Raw genomic sequence first — 12,310 nt, 5'->3', positions numbered from 1 at the left:
CGGTTCAGTGCCCGGCGCTTTGATGCCGAGGTCTTTCACTTTCTACTTTTTCACATAATGTCTTTTGCTTAGATTGGTCCTACCTTGGCCACCCAAGCAGCTTTATTTGTTTTTACAAGTATGCATATGTTTCTGTGTGAGCTTAACTGTGGAGAGTGGAGGACAACCTTGAGTGTCATTTTAGGAACACAATCTACCTCCTTTTAGACAGTCATTGGCCTAAAGTGCACCAAATAAGCTAGACTGCCTAGCTAACAAGCCCTAGAGATCTTCCTGTATCTACCTGTTCAATGATGAGATTAAAAGTGTACACAGCATTTTTACATGGATTCTGGATATCACACTCGGATCCTCATGCTTGTAGCACATGCATTTTACCTATTTCTGCACTAAAAAACAAAAACAAACAACAACAACAACAAAAAAAAAAACCAACCCCAAAACTGTAGGAAAAAGGGACCAGTCAAAGAAACACACCTTGAGCAGAGACGAAGAAACACACTTTGGCCCTGCAACCAGAACTAAAGAAATGTACCCTGACCCTGAAACCAGTGCCAAGAGAACAAACTTTGTCCCTGGTATAAGAATCAGTAAAAGAAATGCAACCTGGCCCTAAAATTGGAGCCAAAAGGCTAAAAAGGACCAGAGAAAGATACACACTTTGGCCCTGAAAGCAGAGCCAAATCTGACCCTAATCCTGTGCAGAAAACTAACCAATCCCTGAGCAGAGCTCTAGCCAATCTGTGCTCAGCACTAAAATCTGACCAATCCCCACCCTGGAAGCCCTATACAAGTCTGCTCAGCTTGTGGCTGTTTGGCTATCTGGCTGTCCTCTGTCACTCTGTCAGAGGGCAGCCACTCTCTTGGATTCTTTCCTCCCAATAAACCCCTTCAGTGAGCTTTGGGCAAAGATCTTTTGCAGTGGCAGAGCAGAGGTGACCATGGGCAGAGGAGAGCAAGCAGACAGAGAAGTGCAATCGGGGCTGTAACTTTTGCCCCTGGGAAACCTTCCCCTGGCAGAGCAGAGTCAGCTCTCCACTCTCTGGAAGCAGAGCTGAACTGTAGCAACTTCACCCGAGAAACCTCCTGCCCAGAAAAACTGCTACACTGGGCGAACATCCCCAGCTGGAAGACCCTGTCCTGCAGGAGCGTAGCTGATACACTGAAGAAGCCTTTCCCTGAGGCAAGGCTGTAAGCTGCTAAGCTTACTACAACCTGTGGTGGTCCTTGGCTCCCGAGCTCCAGGATACCTTTCCATCTGAGCTCTGTAACACTCAGTATTCTGTGACTCCCGAGTGCCAGAATACCTGTCCCATCCCAATCTGCCCGAAATGCCTACAAAAACCACAGAGCAGTGCTGGTGCAGGACTTTAATCCCAGCACCTGGAAGGCAGAGCTAGGTGGATCTCTGGAAGTTAGAGGCCAGCCTGGTCTACAGAGTACATTCCAGGACAGGCTCCAAAAGTACAGAGAAAAGCTGTCTCAAAAAACAAAAATAAAACAAAACCCAAAAACATTCTTCACAAATAACTGAGCCTCTGGTATTTCGCAAAATTACAGGAAACAGCCTCACTTTTCTCTTTCAAACTTTCACCACACTGTGAAGAGTAGATGAAGATAATGCATGTATAGGCAGCATTTTCTGGCATTTATTTATTTATTATGTACACAGTATTGTGTCTGCATGTATCCCTGCAGGCCAGAAGAGGGCACCAGATCTCACTACGGATGGTTGTGAGCCACCATGTGGTTGCTGGGAATTGAATTCAAGACCTCTGAAGGGCAGCCAGCTCTTAACCTCTGAGCCATCTCTCCAGCCCCCCCTGGCAATTTCTTTAAAGCAAAAAATGATAGGCACTAGAGTGATGGCTCAGAGGATAAGCACTGACTGCTCTTCCAGAGGTCCTGAGTTCAATTCCCAGCAACCACATGGTGGCTCACAACCATCTATAATGAGATCTGAGCGCCTCTTCTGACGTGCAAGAAAAACACTGTATATGTAATAAGTAAATCTTTAAAAAAAGAAAATGAGCTGGGCGGTGGTGGCACACACCTTTAATCCCAGCACTCGGGAGGCAGAGGCAGGCGGATCTCTGTGAGTTCGAGGCCGGGCTGGTCTACAAGAGCTAGTTCCAGGACAGCCACAGAGAAACCCTGTCTCGAGAGAAAAAAAAAAAAAAAAAGAGACCACACTAAATTGGTCATGGTGGTGCTTGCCCTTTAATCTCTGCACTCAGGAGGTGGAGACAGGAGTTCAAGATCATTGGTGCTACCATAGTGAGTTTGAGGTTAACCTGCTCTACAGGACTCTCGACGATTTCTATTTAGCTCAGTTCTACTGTTTGTCCATCTACTGTTTACAGACCAAATTTGTTGAGTTTGTTTGCTAGTGGGGATTCTGCAGTCAGAGTCAGGGTGAAAAAAAGCATACAAGAAGACAATCCCACTAACAGGCCCACTCTTTTGATAATCCGGCCATCCATAAGCAGAGTTCTCATCACCTAACCATTTCTTGTATTAGTTACTGTTAAGGTACTTGCCCTAAACCTGATGACCTGAATTTGATCCCTGGAACCCACATAACACTAGAGAACTGACAAACTATTCTCTGAACTCATAGCACCCCAGCCCACATAAAAAATAGTAAAAATTGTAAGGCAGACTAAGGAAAGCATTTGTTTTGTCTTATAGTTTGATAAGGGAGAGTCCTTTGTGGCAGAGAAGGAATGCTGGCAAGAACCCGAGCAGCTGAATGGAACAAAGCAGACTGACTAATGCTGGTGCTCAACTCATTTCTCCCCAAGACAGGGTTTTCTCTGTGTAGCTTTGCAGACTTTTCTGGAATTCACTCTGTAGACTAGGCTGGTCTTGATCAGCCTGCCTGTTTACCCAGGGCTGGGATTAAAGGTGCATGCCACCACCGCCACAAGGCTCAACTCATTCTTTCTGTTCAGTCCTGACCAGAATGGTACTATCCATCGATTCAGGATGCATCTTCTCTTAGGTAAACTCTGGAAAAGCCCCTGAATTATGCTCAAAGGTATGCATCCTGGGTCATTCAAAATGCTACTGACAATGAAGGTTAATCATCACATATAGTGAAGGACCTGCCTGTTAATACCTCCCCATGGAGATTATGTTTTACCTTAGTCTTGTTGGAGATATTGAAACCATTGTAGAGGCTTAGGAGGGTAAAGAAACTTGCCCAGAGCAATTCAGCTGTGGGGCAGGCGTCCTACCCATAGTCTTGTGAAGCCAGATCCTGTCCTGGCTAGTACATCTACCCTCCCTATGCAGGTTAATGGTTTATGAGGATGGCAATACTCACAGGATCTCTGCCCATCAGTGACCCAGAGCCAGCAGCAGAGCTCTGGGTCCCATTCTACTAGGCTACTCCTCCCTCATGACTTCACACCAGACCCTGGCTCCATTCAGTCTCCCTCAAGGTGCAGCATAGCAAACCGTACCCACCAGACACCAGTCTCCCCTCGGATACGACTTTCATGTAAGTATGACAGCAACAAAGCAGCATCGAAGCCTTTATTCATGTGAGCTGTTAAAAATGTGCATCTATGCCAGTGTCAGATGAGGATGGGAGAGGAAGGCAGGGTGGCCAAGGAGAAGGGATTCCCGTCTACTGGTAATACAGCTCCAGGTTCATCCCATCATGGATTTCATCTGAAGACAGGTATTAAGGAATTTTCACTAGGGCTAAGTCTACCCTTAACCCATTCACAGTTGGATCCTTGTGGAATGAGGAAGCAATTTTGGAATGTGCACTTTGATCTAAGAACTCAAACTATAAATAATGTACAGTGGCCCTCAAGACCACTGAGAAAGCAAAATTGCTTGCCATCAAAGCCTGGTAGATTCTCGAGTGCCCCACACCCCCAGGCCGTCACACACAGCAGTGATTGACACATTTTCTTAAATGTTCACACTCAGGCTGAAGACAGCTCAGCAGTTGAAGGGCACTCACGGCTGCTCTTGCAGAGGAACTCGGTTCAACCCCAGCACGCACACGCGGTCCCAGGGAATCTGAAGCTTCCTTCTGGCCTAAGTCAGCACCAGGCACGAGTGTGCACAAACGTAATTGCAGCAAAAGACCCAGAACCTCTCCCCCCACCCCCATTAAAAACCATACTGGTTGTCAACTCGTTATATCCGAGTTATATCCACCTTCACTTCCTGTCCAACATCCATGTGCTGTTCAGTCATAAATATTTTGAACCTCAATGTCAAAATCCTTCTGAACCAAATTAAACTATTCCACCACCCTTCTCACCTACAAAATAAATCCATACTTCCCATTTCTCAGTAGTCTCTATAGGTCACGTTCTAAGTTAAACATCCCGACAAGGTTTAAGTATAGAACCAGAACTCAAGTATATGGATTCTTTCACAAAAGTCAGGAAAAGGATACAATCTCCCAGAGACACGTGGTCCTTAAAAATCGTGTACCTACGGGAGAGATATCTTTCAGAGAGAAGCTTATTTGGCTGGGTGGGGGGGGTGGGCTTTTGTCTTGAAAGCTGGCTGAGCCCTCATCGGCGTTGCCTGAGGCACTCCCCCAACCTAAACCTTCTAGCCTAATCCCGACCAGCCTGCACTTACCACTTTTTAAGAACGATCTTATTCCAACGGGTGCCAGTTTGGGCCGCTATCAGTTTCTTCAAGTCCCCGATGGTGTCATCGGTGCTGGGCACGAAGGAGTTAAGGTAAATGGAAGGAAGAAGTAGAACGAGGAGAACGATATTAGGCCTCCCCATCTACGTCATTTAACTACAATTTGCCCAACACCACCAACTGCCCCAGAGACCACTGCGGGTCACCCCTGGGTGGATACTTGCACTTGACGCGGACTTTCTTTCCTAGACGGTCGTTGCAAACAACCTCAATCATTGTGGCTGGAGCTGCACCGGGTGGAGGCAGAGGATGGAAGACGGATGAGTAAGAACTCTGGTGACCGCCCAGGCGCCCAAAGTCCCTTCCCGAGTTGAGTTCTTTGTTCACACTACCCCGAGCCCAAAACCCCGGCAGCCCCAGGCCAGGGTCTCAATGGCGGGGACACAGACAGTCGCGCCTCCGTCCCGAACTCCCGCAGGCCCAGCCCCGGACCTCCGGCTTCGTCTCCCGCAGCCCCTCGATTCCCGAGTTTCAGCCGCTTCCCGTGATCCCGGGAATCAGTTTAGCTCCCTCACCTCTAATCCCCTCGAATCTGTCGACGACACAACTTGTAGCTCGAACGCTGAGCCCTTGCCCGATTTAGGGCTAGTAGCAGGAAGCGGAAGTGATATAACGGAAACATCCGCCCTTAGGTGCTTCCGGATTCCGGTCTTTCAAAGATGCGATTCTGTGGCGCAGTTTTGTTGAGCCGAGGCTGGGTAAGAAGACTGTGAGATTAAGTGACCGTCCGAGTAGATTTACAGCCGACGCTGGGGGCGGTGCTGGAGACCCCTTTGCTGTGGAACCTCCCAACGCAGAGTCCCGGCTGCCGAGGGACGGAACTGGGGTCCCGCGGGTCCCCTGGCTGTCGGGCTCTCCGATTTCATTCAAAGCTCAGTCTCGGACCCCGAGCTTGCCTTTGCCCTCTGACTATAGTGACTGTTTCCGACATGCTGCTTACCACCCCGTGTGTCGGCGTCCGACCTGCGAAGATGATGGGAACAGCATACAGGAAAAGAACGTTTTCTTTTTTAAAAAAGCTTCAAGGAACACCTTCTTACATAATTGCGAGAGCTGATGGGAAAGGAATCCCTCCCTAAATTCAACCAGTTCCCACCTCTACGGAACGATTTATTCCTTCGTAGCAGACAATACTCTCAGTAAGGTAAGCATATATATAGACTCATTTTTAAAGAGTAGCTTCATTTTTTTTTGAGATGGGCTATCAATATATAGACCAAACTGATCTCGAATTTGTGAGACTCCTGTCCACCCTCGGAAGTTGCTGGTATTATATAGGCCTGTGTATTAGAAGCTATCCTGGTCTATAGCGAGTTCCAGAACAGAGCTATTGTAGAGAGACTGTTTCAAAAAGAAAAAGAAAAATCTACCAGGACCTTGTTCTTAGCTAATACCACTTATACAAAATTTATCCTTATGAGTAGGCAGAAAAAAGCATTACTTTTTCTTTTTATTGCGACTTGTGGCCACGCCTCCCTGCAGTCCTGCTGGCCCCCAGCCTCACCCCAGATACATCTTTCGGTCTGGAATGAAGTCTTCATTCACGTCCTTAGTGCTTTGATCTGTTCCATCCTCTCCCCAGTGCCTCGTTTCCGTTAGGAAAATACTTCCCAGGCTCAAGCATACGTACCAGAAAAATGGGGTTTCTTGCTTTCCTTTTCTTCCCTTTTTTCTTTTCCTTTCCTTTCCCTCTTTCCTTTCTTTGATGTTGGAGATCGAACCTAGGGCCTCTTTTAGCATGTTAGCCAAAGGCTCTCCCACTGAGCTGCACACCCAACTCCTTGCTTAGCTCTTGTTTCTGCCTCCAGCGATGCTTTTAGGGCTCTGTTCCTGCTCTTAACCATTCCTCAGGCCCCCAACCCCTCCCTGCGACACCCATCCATTCCAAACTTGACCCAACCCTCTATATCTGACGTTGTTCCTTCTAAGCTAGGCTTTACAAGTTTAGTCATCGGCCCCAGCTAGGACCCCTGGTTCTTGACACACCTCTGAGCCCCTTCAAGTTATGGTTTCTGGTTTTGCGGCTCTGTTAGCTTTCTCCTACCCAAGTCATGCCTTCTGGGCATAAGGTCAGGTCCCAGCCTGGTGTCTGACTTGGCCACATCCCTGAATCTCTTCCAGCTCAAGTACAGTCTCTGGGCACGCCACTAGTGCCTTGGTGATAGGCGCACCGGCTGACCTCTTCCTACTGAAGCCACGCCTTCCTACTGAGGCTGACAACCTCCCATCTGCTCCTCTGACCCTGGCTACACCCTCCACTCAGGCGCGTTTTTTCAAAATGCCACGCCCCAAACACATCTCCCCTGTCTCTCGGTCTCGTCTCCCTCTCTGTCTCCCTTCCTCTTCCCCCTCCCCCGGAGCCCCGTCTTTTAGGCGTGCGTCTTCAGTCTGCCCCGAACCTCGTCTATACACGCCTCGGCCGCCACGTCTCCTGGCTCTGGCCACGCCCTGAGCCCTCTTCTGCCGGAGCCACGCCTCCTCGGCTGCCCCTGGCTCCTTTGGATTTGCTGCTACACTTAGCTCCACCTCCTGGCCACGCCTCCGGGACGTCCTCGCCACTCCTTCTGGGCTCGCTGCTCCTCCCCGGCCTGGCCGCGCCCTGCACCCTCTCCTCTCTCAAGCCACACCTTCTGGGTTTGCTACCCTCGGTGCCACCCGCAGGCCAAGTCAGTCAGGCCTGGGCAGACACCAGCCCCGGCCTCCAGCCGGCGGAGAAGCCGGCCCGGCCCAGCTCCGGGTCTCAGCCACATTCCCAGGAACGGAAAGCAGGGCTTCTAGGCAGGCCGCCCAAAGTCGGGCCGGTTTGGCCAGTCCGGCCACCTAAGCGCCCTCAGGGGAGCCCGGGCCTCGCCGCCACCGGAAACGGAAGCGTGGGACAGCAGGACCATGGCGACGCTGTTTGACCTCCCGGACTTGGTGCTCTTGGAGATCTTCTCATACCTCCCGGTCCGGGACCGGATCCGCATCTCCAGGTGCGGCCCCGCTCCTCGGGGGAAAGAGCCGGGCAGGGGCTCGGCAGGAGATGCGAATCCGGTCCCAGCGGGCCAGGGTCGTTCTAACGGCCGGTCCACCCCTCCAGGGTCTGTCATCACTGGAAGAGGCTAGTGGACGACCGGTGGTTGTGGCGACATGTCGACCTGACGCTCTACACGGTATGCGGCACGCGGGACCCGCGGGCGGTGCTCGGAGAGCCCTGGGGCAGAGTGGGGTCTGCTTTGTTTTGTTTTCTAGTGCTTGTTTGCTCATTTATATATTTATTTGAGGCTTATTTTTTTCCAGATATTTTGCTTTTTCTTGGGGGGAAGAGGAGGTTGTTTTGAGACAGGATCTCTAGCTCAGACTGGCCTCCAGATTCCTAGGAAGCTGAGGATGACCTCGAATTTCTGATCCACCTCGCCCTTCTAGATACTGGGATTACCAGCATGGGCGCCTATGACTGGCTTCTGTGATGCTGGGAATGGAATTTAGGCTTCCTGAATGCTAGGAAAGCACTCTACCGACTGAGCCATGTACACCAACTCACTACAACTCCCCTCAGCCTCCTGAGTGCTAAGATTACAGGTGTGGGCCACTCTGTCTGGCCCAGGAAGTGTTTGGTTTTTCTGGTTTTTGCTTTTTTCCCACTCATGACAGGGTTTCTCTGTAGTCCTGGCTGTCCTGGAACATGCTTGCTTTATCCCCCTGCCTCTCCCTCTAAAGGCTGAGTGTGGACCACCATAGCCAGCTGGTTTGGTTTGGTTTTGAAGTGAGTTCATGCTTGGAATTTCCTGAATGTCTATCCTGACACTAGCCTTTACCTCCTCCTCTCCCTCCTCAGCAACCCCCAGACCTCAGTTTCTCATCCAAAAAAGTGGGGATTAAAGAGTGCTTGCTGGACCCTGTTGAAGCTCTGGGCTCCATCCCTAACACCAAGAAAAAAAGAAAAATTACCTACCTGTCTGGTGTATTGTAGGACTTAGTCAGTTGCATAGGGAGCTGGTTTAGACCAGTGTCTGGTCTCCAGCATATGGTTAATACAAACTTATAACTACTCGCAATTTTCTGGTTTTGTTGTTCTCTTTTGGTTTTTGAGAAGGGTTTCTGTATCCCAAAATAGATTTAGCTATAACTGTTGATCTCAAAGTGGACAAGAGTTTATTCTGGAGCCAAATATGAGTGACCATGGCTTGAGAATACAGTTAAATTTCCTCAAATACATGTTCAAACCTAACAGTTACATAGAATTTTACTTTTTTTATCTTTTTTTTAGACAGGGTTTCTCTGTGAGTCCTGGAACTCACTCTCTAGACCAACCAGGCTGGCCTTGGAATTCAATGGATCTCCTGAGTACTGGGATTAAAGGTGTTGGTTGCTACCACTCAGGGAAATCTTATAGTAACAGAATAAACAAACTCATAAATGGTCTGGTGTTGGTGGTGCACGCCTTTAGTTCCAGCACTCGGGAGACAGAGGTAGGCTGATCTCTGTGAGTTTGAGACAAGTCTGGTCTATAAGAGCTAGTTCTTGTTTCAAAGCCACAGAGAAACCCTGTCTCAAAAACCAAAAAGAAAAGAAAAGAAAAAGAAAAAAAGAAACTCATAAGTCAAAATGCCTTTTTAAAGGATGAACCATCTCTCCAGCAACTACACAAAATAATTTAAAAAAGAAAAAAAGCTTTGGAGGCTGTCCTGGAACTTGCTTGGTAGTCCAGGCTGGTCTCGAACTCACAGAGATCCGCCTGCCTCTGCCTCCCGAGTGCTGGGATTAAAGGCGTGCGCCACCAACGCCTGGCTCGAAAAAAAGATTTTAATTTCTGAAAAAGTGGTCAACAAAATTTATGCCTTAAAGCTGAGCCTGATACAGATCTGTAATCCCAGCTACTGCAGAGGCTGAGGGAGGAAGATCATAAATTCAAGGCCAGCCTGGGCAACTTAGCTGGACCTGTCTTGAAATACAAATTCAGGCAGGCGGATCTCTGTGAGTTCAAGGCCAGCCTGGTCTACAAAGTGAGTTCCAGGACAGCTCCAAAGCTACAGAGAAACCCTGTCTCGAAAAACCAAAAAAAAAAAAAAAAAAGAAATACAAATTCAGAAAAGGCCTGGAACCGTGACTTAGTCCTAGAGTATTTTTCATGCCTGTATGAGGTCCTGAGTTTATTCCCAGTACCACCAAAACCAAGTGTATGTTCTGAGCTGGGGTATAGCTGAGTTCATGGCATGTCCTTAATATGTGTGAGGTCCTAGGTTCCATGGTTCCATCCCAACCCCAGCAATGAATCGCTTTTGTTTTGTTTTGTTTTGTTTCTCTGTATGGCTTTGGAGCCTATCCTGGCTCTCGCTGTGGAGACTAGGCTGGCCTTGAACTCACAAAGATTCACCTGCCTCTGCCTCCCTTCTCTTTGGGAAAAAAAAGTGCATTTTTGTGTATGCACGGGTGCAAATGCATATGTGTAGAGGATCATGTAGAGGCCAGAGGTTAATGAGGGCATCTTCCGCCCTCCGCCCTCACACACACACACACACACACACACACACACACACACACACACACACACACATTTTGTTCGAGACAGGATCTCACTATATAGTCTGAACTTGGTATGGAATTTAGAGAGATTTCCCTGCCTCTGTGCCCACCAGTGCTGAGATGAAAGGTGTGTGTCATAACCCTGGACTCTGCCTTGTTTGTGTTTGAGACAGGATCTTCCGCTGAACTTGGAGTGACTAGACAGGCTGGCCAGAATTGTGGATCCTCCTGCCTCACCCTTCCCTGTGTGCTGGCTGGATTTAAGAGCATGAGTCTTGATACCCAGCAAAAGAAACTGCCTTGCTTTAGGGAAGGAAGCTGGCAGAAGAACCGAATCCCAGGGGGACAGCAGAACCCAGGTGCTAAGCATCTGTTCCCAGATAGGTGGATCCTCTGGGAGCCCCCATACCTCTCACCCAGTCACCCCACTCTCTGGCTCTTACAGATGCGTCCAAAAGTCATGTGGCACCTTCTGCGCCGATACATGGCATCCCGGCTCCACTCACTGCGCATGGGCGGCTACCTGTTCTCTGGCTCTCAGGCCCCACAGCTGTCCCCTGCCTTGATGCGGGCTCTGGGCCAGAAGTGCCCCAACCTGAGGCGCCTGTGCCTGCATGTGGCTGACCTGAGCATGGTGCCTATCACCAGCCTGCCCAGCACGCTGAGGACCCTGGAGCTGCACAGCTGCGAGATCTCAATGATCTGGCTGCAGAAGGAGCAGGACCCTACAGTGCTGCCACTGCTGGAATGCATCGTGCTGGACCGAGTGCCGGCCTTCCGTGACGAGCACCTGCAGGGCCTTACCCGCTTCCGAGCCCTGCGCTCACTGGTGCTGGGTGGCACCTACCGAGTCACGGAGACCGGGCTGGATACCAGCCTGCAGGAGCTCAGCTACCTGCAGAGGCTGGAGGTGCTGGGCTGTACCCTGTCAGCCGACAGTACCCTGTTAGCCATCAGCCGCCACCTCCGAGATGTGCGTAAGATTAGGCTGACCGTTGGGGGCCTCTCAGCCCAAGGCCTGGTCTTCCTGGAGGGAATGCCTGCCCTGGAGAGTTTGTGCTTCCAGGGGCCCCTCATCACCCCAGAAATGCCCACACCCGCTCAGATTGTGGCCTCCTGCCTTACTATGCCTAAGCTCAGAGTGCTTGAGGTGCAAGGGCTGGGCTGGGAGGGCCAGGAAGCAGAGAGGGTCCTGTGCAAGGGCCTACCCCACTGCATGGTAATTGTCAGGGCCTGTCCCAAAGAATCCATGGATTGGTGGATGTGAAGACACCACCCTCCCATCCATCCCTGGGACCTATCCTAGCCTTTAAAGTTGACCTTCTAAGCAGCAAACTGAAGCATGTAAATTAACCAGCCTTGAGGAAACTGTAGGTCACAAGGAAAAGAAGCTAGAAACTTGGGACCTGCAGAGCTGGGGTTGTCTGCCATTTGTATGACCTCAGCCTTGCCACCCAGCCCAGCTGGGGAGGCCCAGTTCACACTTTTAGGAAATGGCATCATAGCTACCTCATGATTCATTTGCAAATCTCCCCCCCCACACACACACCTTTTCCCCAGGACCTGGGCATCAAACCCACAGCCTTAGGTATATTAGTCCAGCACTGCTGTGCTCCTGAGCTATACTGGAGCCCTGGAACGCCTTAATCTCTAATAGACCCCAGAAGACCACTGTAGAGGGGTCATCTTACAGATGGACAGGGTTCAGGGCTCTGTGGTCTGCCTAGTTGTCTGCCTATATGCTTGGGAGATGAAGTAAGGGGCAAGGGAGATAAGCTGTTGAATTGTCCTAGTGTTCTAAAAGGTTCTCAATTGTGTTTTCTGTATTTTGTATCCTGCCTTTTTCAAGTTTTCTACATCATATAGTATTTTACTATTAAAGAAGATGAATGATTTTTTTTCAAAGTATATTCCATTTATTTAACAGGGGTTGCTCCTCACCCAGCACTTAATATTCACAGACAGCTTTATTTATCCTTTTTTATTATAGTAACTTATTTTGTGTTCATGTGTGCGCGCACTATAGTACATATGGAGGCCAGATGACACTTGTGGGAGTCGGGTCTTTCCTTCTGTCCTGTGAGTTGTAGGGATCAAATCTAAGTGACAAGTGCCTATA

At 49.5% G+C, this 12,310-nt stretch overlaps 2 protein-coding genes across 8 annotated transcripts; one reads left to right on the top strand and one right to left on the bottom strand.

The window, feature by feature from the left end:
- Positions 1-3,544: 3,544 nt before the first annotated feature.
- On the bottom strand, positions 3,545-5,210 carry Ubl5 (ubiquitin like 5). Its single transcript, NM_001281950.1, is given in 5 exon segments — positions 3,545-3,678; positions 4,424-4,461; positions 4,615-4,698; positions 4,847-4,913; positions 5,202-5,210. Coding segments are annotated over 4 exon segments (222 nt in total). The 5' UTR covers positions 4,903-4,913; positions 5,202-5,210; the 3' UTR covers positions 3,545-3,634.
- Positions 5,211-5,510: 300 nt separating this feature from the next.
- On the top strand, positions 5,511-12,096 carry Fbxl12 (F-box and leucine rich repeat protein 12). 7 transcript variants are annotated; one of them, XM_040729853.1, is made up of 3 exons: positions 5,511-5,830; positions 7,766-7,838; positions 10,637-12,096. In XM_040729853.1, exon 3 carries the CDS (start codon positions 10,637-10,639, stop codon positions 11,456-11,458), a length of 822 nt encoding a protein of 273 aa, XP_040585787.1. In that variant the 5' UTR covers positions 5,511-5,830; positions 7,766-7,838; the 3' UTR covers positions 11,459-12,096. The 7 variants fall into 7 exon arrangements, with proteins under 7 accessions (XP_040585787.1, XP_040585785.1, XP_040585784.1 ...); XM_040729851.1 differs by having other exon boundaries at positions 10,365-12,096; XM_040729850.1 differs by having other exon boundaries at positions 6,808-7,838; positions 10,365-12,096.
- Positions 12,097-12,310: the final 214 nt, after the last annotated feature.

Source organism: Mesocricetus auratus, unplaced genomic scaffold, assembly GCF_017639785.1.
Source record: "Mesocricetus auratus isolate SY011 unplaced genomic scaffold, BCM_Maur_2.0 Super-Scaffold_100022, whole genome shotgun sequence".
In the NCBI taxonomy this organism is placed as follows: Eukaryota; Metazoa; Chordata; class Mammalia; order Rodentia; family Cricetidae; genus Mesocricetus; species Mesocricetus auratus.
Note: the sequence above shows the minus strand (reverse complement) of the source record. Positions and strands in the feature narration are given on the sequence as shown.